Below are 10,534 nucleotides of genomic sequence, written 5' to 3'. Positions count from 1 at the left end.
CTATCTTTTAAAAAGCATCTAAATGTTAATAATGGATTAGCTGTTAACGACCAAAGTGCATGAAATCATCATTAGCAGATTAGAATTAATCACAGAAGTATACGTATAACGGTATCTGTTGTGTGTAAGAATATTGCACAAGTAGCAAAGCTGCTTTCTAACTTTGAAGTCTTCTTGGACTCTCTAATCTTCCATCATTCAATTTTAATCCATCCACCCTTGGAAAAAAAAAGAAACAAAATAATTATCTGCGTCAGTCCTCAGTGATTATCCCTTCTGTTACAGTTTTGCATTTGTTTTGGTTCTGTACAAATAAATTCACTGAAAGGAAAGCAGAGTTTGGGGAATAAATTGTTCCACATTCATATCACGTGTAAAAAAAAAATGTCATTGTTGTTTCCTGAGCAGATTCCAGCAGATTGCGGCATTGTGTTTTAGGCGGAGGGCGAAGATTACAAATCTTGATTTGAATGCGCTTAAGCCCAGCTGCACGTGGTGACAATAGAGAACTGCGGTCATGATCAGCAGAATACAAGCGCAGATTAACAGGAAGGACAATCCGCTGCTGGGACAATGGCGGCTTGCTGAAATAAACACATATAGAGCGTTATTGTCGTGGTGTAATAAGAAAAACACATACAGCATTTAGAAATGACACAGTCTTGGATAGACACGTGTTCTGTATCAGCAAGATTTGGAGTCTACAATTGTCCCTCTGTTTCAGGCCCCATTTACACTTGGCTTGCAAATCTGCGTTGTGTTACCCTGTTTTACCGCAGGGTAACGCAATTTCAATGCAAACTGATGGGGCGTAGCATACTTACAGCATCGTGCTGGAAGTGCCCAAGCCGCGGCAAAGTCAACAGCACATTACCGTCAGACTTCCATGACGACACAGCAGCAGCGGAAGTAACATAACTCAATGAGCAATGAGAAAATGTAACTACTTGCTGACCGCTCCACGCAGATTGGCGTGAATGCGGTGGCAGCCCCAGGACCGCTCAAAGTCAATTGGCGTGAAGTCCTGGGGCGGGGTTTTGCAGGAGATTGCGCGCTGTGCTGAATGACGGTCCTCCGCTCCGTCATCTGTCTCCTAGTGGTGATCGCCGCTAGTAGACTGTTTCGGCATCTATCTACATGGTACAGCACTGCGATCTACGGCAGCACTGTACCGGAGACAGCTGTGTGGCACGGTTGTCTCCCTGGGAGGCACAGAAGTGATCGACTGTCATAGGCTGAAGCTTATTGCTGTGATTGGCTGGCAGGGGGAGGGAGGGAAGTAAAAATAATAAAAAAATGTTTACATTTATTTAAAAAAAAAAGCCAAATAAATATTTATAAAAAAACAAACAAGCATCTCAGCAGCGATCACAGCCCAGCAACAGAAAGCTCTGTTGGTGGGCAGAAAAGGGGGGATCACTTGTGTGCTGAGTTGTACGGCCCTGCAGAGAGCCCTTAAAGCTGCAGTGGTCTAAATTGTAAAAAATTGCCTGGTCACTAGGGGGGTGTAAGCCTACGGTCCTCAAGTGGTTAAATAAGTTTGCAGCGGCTGTGCGGTGAACAATGGGAATATGACGGGAAAACCCAGGAATCCCAGTGACATGTTCCTGCCCAGCATGGAGTATGCCACTGGGTGAGGGGCAGTGCTATGCTTATGACCCTGTCAGTGCACTCTACTGCAGGGTCAAATGATTGACATTAGTTGCAGTGAAATGCGATGGCGATGGGCCATCACACCGCAAACGCACAGGCCAGGCATAAAACCGGCCTCAGGGATTCCCAATAGTTTTGGAAACACTGGTGCTACCATATAGTAAACTGGGCAATTTCAGAGGGCTTCCCCTGCGATCTATCCGTATTTTCCGGACTATAAGACGCTCCTGACTATAAGACACACCTAGATTTAGAGGACAAAAACCAAGGGAAAAATATATACTAAACCTGGTGCATCCATGGTGAAGGAGCATCTTGTGGATCATGCCACCTTTGTACCTCATGCCACCTTGTACCTCTTGTGTCTCCCTGTGTCCTCATCTGTCCCCCTTGTGTCCCACATGTGTCCGCCTCTGTCCTCCTTTTATCTTTCTCTATGCCCTTTGTTGTCCCCCTGTGTCCACCTCTGCATGGGAACAGTACAGGGAGTTCTGAATATTGTGGTGGGTTGGAGGTTCGTATTGGCAGACGTTCATAAGTTAGGAACATGCTGCCTTTGGACTATAAGACGCAGTGACTTTCCCCCACACTTTTGGGGGAGAAAAAGTGAGTCTTATAGTCAGAGAAATACAGTATTTCATTTCTCCCCCCCTCCCCGCAGCAACACCATACACTAGTGCTCCTATGGGCCGAAACTCGAAAGGATCGCGACACAAATCGCCCTCCACTTCTACTTCCTGGTGCTGCCATGCCCCAGCAAGCATGGCGCTCTTGGCATGTTCTCACTTGGGAGCCACTATTGCACCACACTTGCGCTCCCACTCCAAATCTAAGAGCTCGTCACCACTAGAGCCTGCAACATCCGACACCACCCTGGAATGGACTCCCATAAGCGATATGTTACTTTCAATTTTTAGACCGCAAAGGCCAAGCATTTATTTGGCAAATTTTTTACACAAACTTTAAAAAAAAAAGTAAAATTGCATTTCTAATTTTCTATTAAATATAATTAGCAAACTGGAAAGCCTGGAAACCTGTAGCAGCATTTTCTAAGCCTTTTCGAAGCGCTTGAGATTTAAAAAGCACTTGAGGGTTGCAATTTTTTTTAAGTCCCCCCATAGCATTACTTTAGCAAGAGCTTTACTAATCACAAGCGCTTTAAAAGCGCTGCTAGTGGGTTCCAGGCCGAAGGCAAATTAGGGCTTTGATACTTGGATATAGGCCCATGGTGGATCTGATAGACTTATTCTGAATGTCTGAAACCCACACAAAGGCAGCTTCCCGTTTACTCCTATCACCTGTTTCCTTACCGTGGAAGTAGATTGCCTCAGGCTCTCTGAAACGCACTCTTCTCTCGGCTTTCTGCTGGCCGGCTGCGTCCCCCTTATCTAACGGCCTCTTCCGCAGAATTGATGGCGGCATCTGCAAGAGAGCACAGCAGGAGAGGGAGTTTGCACGTTTTACGGCCTCTGGAATCCCATCTGACTGAACATTTGTCATTCCCACAGCCAACCTCTGCAATCCCGCGTGTTGATTTAAACGCTGGGCGCCCATTGTCACATGCTGCTCCACATCCATTAAGCCACATCATTTCATAGCCTTGTTACCACTAACCTTTTATTACCTCCAAATGGAACTTTTTCCTTTCTTTTTATTGTCCTCTAAAGATGCAATAAATATAATATTTGTTTTCAAATGGCTTAGAACCGTGCGCTCGGGACCCGAAACCATCACGGTGCCAATAATTTACTGTCACGGCCGCTCCCGCTATCGTTTGAGGAGATGAAAAACATGCATAAAAGTAATTCATCCTAGAGTGAGTTCACTTTAAGAAGATTACCTTGGCCGGGGGACATTGGGTTTGGTTCAGTGCGTTTTCTGCATATATTCACCTTTCCCCGGTTTAATTTCTCTTTTCTAATATTCTTCGGCGCCCTCGAGGTCTATCATCATGTGTTGTTGCTGCTGTTTCCTATATTATGATTTTTACCCTTTTGATTGGGATTTCAGCAATGCCTTCTTTAAGGAAGGTTTTTTAATCAGTTTTTTTTCCTTCTTCATTTTCTGACTTATCTTTGCTTGCCGTTATATTTCAGGGCTTGCGGCTGTCTATTCATATTCCATGGCACTATCGTGATATTTGCATTAGAGAACAGATCTCTTTAGAATTATCTGTAGTTAATATTTTCTTTGTGGCACTTTTTTACTTTAGTGGACTGCTGTGCAAAAAAAAAAAAAAGTACCCCCTTCCTACCACCGCAGAAGGTCCATGTTCAAAACCTGGGCTGATTTAACATCACTATGTTGGATTATAGGTAAAAGAAACCTAGAGCTTGAATTAATGGGAAGAGAGAGGGATGTGGAGGCTGCCATATTTATTTCCTTTTAAAGCAGGATTGTCAGCTATGAAATCAAATTCCATTTACCCACTGCTCTATGTTTATTATGCGGTCTACAACCTGATCCTGCATTGCAAGCATTTCAATATAATCATAAATGTTTCTGCTGTAATCATTCTTATCTCAGCCTGGTTCTATTTGGTACATTGCAAGGGGGAGGGAAGTTTGTTATCTCCCCTCCCACATTCCTGCTCCCCACTGATTGACAGTTCAGTGTGACACAATACACCTCACCCCTCTGCAGAAGCTGTTGAAATACAATCTATGTTGTAACTCACATGTGTTTACAAAGCAAGCTAGTTATGACAGTGCAGTTTCTAGGAGAAAAGAAGATTAAGGGAGGAAATTACATCAGGATTGGCTTCAGTCAGAGGTAGTAAAGATGGAAAATGCCTGAAACAGCTTTCTTTTTATCTACTAATGGACAGTACAATACATATGTTATGTAACAATTTTTTATCTACACATGTATGTGTTTTTTTTTCCTGGGATAGTATGGCTGTCCCCGCTGATTTAAACAATGCACATTGCCTGGATGTCCTGCTGATACTGTACCTCTAATACTTTTAGCCATAGACCCTGAACAAGTAGCTTGTGAGCTGAAAAAGTGTGGCCATCCCTGCACTAGATAGTATAATATCAGCAATAGAATATTACCAATATTATTATTATTGCCATCAATCCACGACAAAATAATTTGCAGACGGGGTGTAGCTAAAAACTTTGAGGGCCCCTAAGCAAAACTTTCGCTGGGGCCTCCCACAAAAATTATAAGACAACTTTGTGCCCCATCCTCCCCTTCATACACACACACACTCACACCAGTTTTCGGCAGTAAGATGTGACCCCCAGAATTAGACAATCCCCCAATATCGGTAGCCAGAGGGAACCCCAGTATTAGGTAGCCCAAGGACCTCCCTAGTACAGGTAGGCAAAAGTACTCACCACTAATGGTAGCCAGAGGTACCCCCAAATTAGGTAGCCCCACTGTATGGGAAGTCAGAGGGTCAACCAGTTATAGATAGCCCATAAGTATAGGAAACCCCCAGTATCAATAACTACTTTCCTTTGCTCCACTTGAAATTCTCTGTAGACCCCATTATCATCACCACCGCCCATTAGTGATGAGCAGAAATTAAGCCTATGCGGAATTACACATCGTAATTTGCAATTAACCATCGCAATCATAATGCAAAATCTCAGGAAAAAGCATCACTAATTTTGTAGTAAATTTTAAGTATTTGTAATTACGCATGAATTTACACGTAGTTTTTCAAACAGACCTTGTAGTTTCTGAGAAAATCGATTTTAAAAATACAAAGAAAAATGTTTTTTAAGCGAATTTTTTTAGAGTTTAAAAGACATTTTTCTTTGCATCTTTAAAATCAATTTTTATTAAAAACTACAAGGTCTTTTTGAAAAACGATTTTTTTGGATTGTACCCACTATTCTCCTTAAAGCGGTATAAAACCCTGACATAATATGCAATAAAAACATGTTTTCCTACTTTTTATATGCCATACGGTTAGCATATTTGCATTTGTGCATAAGTATAAGTATTCATTTAGAAATTAGAAGTTCCCAAAAGTACAATTTTTTTTCTTTGAGAGCCGACTTTGCACAAGATTACATTATCTCCACTTTCAGATGCGCCCAGATTTCTCTGCACTGAACTTTGAAGTCCAATGTGTAATCTTTGAATGCTGTTCTAGTAAAAAAAATGCTGGTCATATATAATATGCTGTAAATATTTTTTAGAGTAAAGAAGAACTGCTGGGTTTCATTCCGAACTCCAGTGAAAATAGTGTAATAAAAAAGTGCTTCATTTTTACAATAATTATGTATACTGTAAATGATTTAGTCAGTGTTTGCTCATTGTAAAATCTTTCCTCTCCCAGATTTACATTCTGACATTTATTACATGGTGACATTTTTACTGTGGGCAGGTTATGTAGCTGCTGCTAGCTGTTTTGGCCGTTGGAGACAGCTGTAAACAGCTATTTCCTGTCTGTGAACCTTGTTACATTGTGGCAAACTGTCAAAAGTACCGTGGTCCTCAGAGCTTCTTGTGGGAGGGGCTTCACCACAATATCAGTCATACAGCGCCCCCTGATGGTCTGTTTGTGAAAAGCAACAGATTTCTCTTGTAAAAGGGGGTATCAGCTACTGATTGGGATAAAGTTAAATTCTTGGTTGGAGTTTCTCTTTAACATATCTTTGCTTTGCTATTCAACGCCAAATTTGGCAAGTAATTATGCATAACTTACGCATAAATTCATGCGTAATTACAAATGATTATACAAAGTTAATTGAATTAACAATTTGTAATTATGTACAGGCGTAATTGCAAAAATGTACGTGTAATTTTACGTAATCGTAATTAGCTGATTATGATCATCACCACCGGCCATTGGCAATGGGCCCCCCTTTACTATGGGCCCCATAGCAGTCGCTATGGCTGCTATGGTGATCTCTCGCTACTGTTTGCAGACATCCTAAATGTACACCCCAGTGAGGTAGGTTTGAACAGGAAAGTGCTCTCATCCTTTATGTGACCTCTGCTAATTTCAGCAGTGATTGGAGGACTATAGCAAAGATGAATACAGCATCATTTCAACAATCTAACTCAGCCACTGGAGTGAGTTCTGATTATGTATATGCATCTCAGCAGGTACCATTTCACTGTTCATTTTCATGTGTTAGAAGGCCATTTTTCAATACTAATTAAAGCAACACTTCAGGGAGAAGCCGTTTGACTTGACTGGTGTGTAAAAATTAACATTTTTTAAAGTTAATAAAGTTCAATTATTTTCCCGAGTGTAGTTACCCTTCAAGGTACATTTGTCAAAGCATCTATTAACTGGGACTTGAACCTGATGAAAAGGATTATGTTTCAAGACAATGCGTCTTTTAAGGCCTGAAGCCAATTGAAGTGATAAGAGCAAGTGTAACAAAGTACAGTTTTGTATAGCAACTAATCAGATCCTTGCTGTCAACCAATCACGTGGCTGGTTTTACACCTGGCCATTGCGTTTGTGGTGCGATGCTCCGCCCCATTGCATCACACAAAACGTAATTTATTTGGCTCTGTGGCAGAGTGCGCCGAAAGGGTTATATACATAGTGCCGCAAATTACGTCACTATGTCATGCGAATGACCAGGGCCGGTTCTAGACTAAGGCAAACTTGTGAGGATGCCGCCCCCCATAGGTAGTATAATTGCCCCTCACTATAGGTAGCCTGGAGTGGGTAGCAGCTACATAGTGGCAAAAGAGTTAAAGCAGGAGGATCAGACATACTATCCCAGGGAAAAAAAGCACATATATAAGTAGATGGATACTTGATCTACTTATATAACGCAGGTATTGTACTGTCCACGTTTTGATTTCAGTTAATTTTATATACTAAATACAGAGTATTATGTTCCTGGTGGAAACCGTGTCTTTTGTGCACAGTTTGAGGCTAAATCCTGATGTCATTTTTTGCCTTAACTTTTTTTTCTTTTCTCCTCTAATCGCTGAGTCACCTCAGCCTTGCTTGTAAACACAAGTTAGCAGAGGATCATGTTTCAGCTAGGCAGCTAGGCAGGGAAATAAAGGGAAGAGGATGAATATAGTATAGATGAAAAAAAGCCAGCATGCAACTGAATGGCAATGGCTGTTAAAGGACCAGTGCTCCTAAGGTATGTGATAACTCCAAACTAAAGTTTTGAAAGTTTTGAATGCAGGATTAGCATCTTTATCACTTAATAGACTCAGTCCAGTTGCTGTTGAAATTGCTGTTGAAATTTTTATGGTGACAATCCAGATGAATGCCACCTGATGGGGATAGTTGGACTGCAGGTGGAGGGCTGATGGGGCGATGCAGATGTGACGCCCTGCGGTAGGTGGGCGACTGGCATGAATAAAGCTATCGGCCAGGCAGTATAACTCGGCCGAGAGACAGACGATAGATTTGTTCTTGCCACCCGCCCCCACCACATGGTGTCACATCTGCTCCACTCCATCAGTCTTCCATCTACAGGCCAATGATTAACCTGCAGGCAGTTGGCGGACAGGGGCTGCTGTACACAAACCTGATTATTGGCAGAGGCGGTTGTTATCGGCCGCCTCGTTAATCTAGCTTGTGTCTATAGAGGCAGATTGACAACATTTCTGAACAGTCAGGCAATTGATCAGTGACGAGCAACGGATGAAATCTGAATAGGTGTTATTCGGATGTCATCCAGGTAATTAAATCACCTGTGCAGAGGGGGGTTAATCTTACCCATCAGGTGTCTTCTTAGATCCGTCCCTCGGCGCCTCCCACGATGGGTTCCAAGCCGTGGTCACGTCATTACAAACACTTCCTCCTTCCGGGTTGAAGGAGGAAGCGTAGTAGTCACGTGATGCACTTGGACCGCATCGTGGGAGGCGCAGAGGGACAGATCTACCTTACCTGATGGGTAAGATTAACCCCCCTTGCCCACCCGCACAGGTGATTTAATTACCAAATCCGTTATTTGAGCATCCCTACAATTGATAGCTGGTAATTTAAAAGGATAAAATATTAAACAAGAGTGGTTACTGCCAAAGTCTAAATTTCTCCTGGACTGGAGATCATCACAGGAATTACATGATCTCCAAATCGCTGATGGTGTAATGGTTAAGGGCTCTGCCTCTGACACAGGAGACCAGGGTTCGAATCTCGGCTCTGCCTGTTCAGTAAGCCAGCACTAATTCAGTAGGAGACCTTTGGCAAGTCTCCCTTACACTGCTACTGCCAATAGAGCGCGCCCTAGTGGCTGCTGCTCTGCTCTGGCGCTTTGAGTCCGCAAGGAGAAAAGCGCAATATAAATGTTATTTGTCTTGTCTTGACTAATATTATAAATGTGAAAGTTTGGAGGTTTGTTACTGAATCACGCAACAATGGCTGAATGGAGTTGAATGAAATTTGGCACGCACATAGCACATTACCAGGAATAACATATGGGATACTTTTTATCCCCATAACCAAAAAGTGGGCGGAGACAAATACAAATTTCACTGGGAAAATGAAAACTGCAGCCATTCTTACACTGTTAATGGCAGGGTTCTCACACTTTGCACAGCTGGTTACTGGGTGACTGGGATTAATATTCAGAAAAGTGGGTGAAGCCTACAAAAGCCAATCAAAATTCACCTATTGTTTTTCAGTGGAATATTTAATTGCTGTCATTTTTGCACTATTAATGGCACAAGCCTCAAACCTAGTACAGTTGGTCATTGGGTGACTGGGGTTCAAATTCAGAAAAGGGGGTGGAGCCACAAACAGCCAATCAGATTTGTTTCATTTCAATGCAAATGATTAATGCCAAAGACCGCAAAGCTCACAAACTTGGTCATTGAGTAACTGTGTAATTGTGTGTTAGGGTTAGAAAAAAGTGGGCGGAGCCAACACCAGACAAATACATACCCAGTCAACGCCGGGTCATCAGCTAGTGTAAAATAAAAAACCCATGGCATGGCTAGTTCTGGCTAGATCAGCACAGCCCTGTTGGTCTCTTTTCTGTAGGTATCGAGGCGTGTGGCTTTCCCACCCCTTCAAAATGTCTGACACTATCGTTTGGGGTTAAAGGTGCCCATACACCTTATGTTTTTTACTGTTGATGTCCAACAAATTCAGTCACTCTCATCGAATCCGCTAGAAACCAATGCCCCAACATGCCAAACTGATCAATAATTTAATAAAAAATCAATCAAATTGATTGATCGGGTACAAAATATTGATTGGTGGTGGGTCGGGAGTGGCAATAGATCAACAGCCCATAACGTTGCATCACATTGCAGGGAGCATGGTAATGCTGCGGCTCAATAATTTTTTTTTTTATTTATGGATTTAATGGTGAACCATATTAAACATCTATGTCTAGTGTGCAATCTTAGGCCACATACACACATCAGACCATAGTCTTTTGAAAATGAAAGATCACAGACCAATTTTACCCCCTTCCATGTAGTATGAGAGCCATACCTACACAGTCTTTTCTATGGAGCTGAACTCCCCATCAGAAAGAAATCTTTGCAAGATGCTGCACACACAGATGCTGTACAGACACAAAAGATCAGTATCTGCAAAAGATCTGTTCCTGCCAAAGATCCGTTCCTGCAAATTGCATTTATAGTCTATGAGATCTGCAGATCATCATACACACCTTGTTTAACTGACATTCATCTGCAGATCAGACAATCATCTGCAGATCTGAAAATCCATCCTGGTGGATCTGATCTGCAGATGAATGTCTGTTAAACAAGGTGTGTATGATGATCTGCAGATCTCATAGACTACGAATGCATTTTGCAGGAACGGATCTTTTGCAGGAACGGATCTTTTGCAGGAACAGATCTTTTGCAGATACTGATCTGTTGCATGTGTACAACGCAATAGTGGAAACGGGCCCTACAGCATCTGTGTGTGCAGCATCTTGCAAAGATTTCTGTCTGATGGGGAGTTCAGCTCCATAGA

General features: G+C 42.3%; 1 protein-coding gene across 2 annotated transcripts in view; it reads right to left on the bottom strand.

Annotated features, from left to right (window-relative positions):
* Positions 1–211: 211 nt before the first annotated feature.
* C9H14orf180 (chromosome 9 C14orf180 homolog) overlaps positions 212–10,534 on the bottom strand; it is a 45,710-nt gene continuing 35,387 nt past the window's right edge. For both annotated transcript variants that reach the window (XR_011023827.1, XM_068252028.1), the window contains exons 2-3: positions 2,964–3,075; positions 212–584 (exon numbers count right to left, since the gene is read on the bottom strand). Coding sequence is in view for 1 of the 2 variants with exons in the window: in XM_068252028.1 (XP_068108129.1) it covers positions 388–584; positions 2,964–3,075 (309 nt within the window). In the remaining variant the exon portion in view is untranslated. The remainder of the gene's footprint in view (positions 585–2,963; positions 3,076–10,534) is intronic.

This window comes from Hyperolius riggenbachi, chromosome 9 (assembly GCF_040937935.1).
Source record: "Hyperolius riggenbachi isolate aHypRig1 chromosome 9, aHypRig1.pri, whole genome shotgun sequence".
Lineage (NCBI taxonomy): Eukaryota > Metazoa > Chordata > Amphibia > Anura > Hyperoliidae > Hyperolius > Hyperolius riggenbachi.
This window is presented reverse-complemented; position numbering and strand designations above follow the sequence as displayed.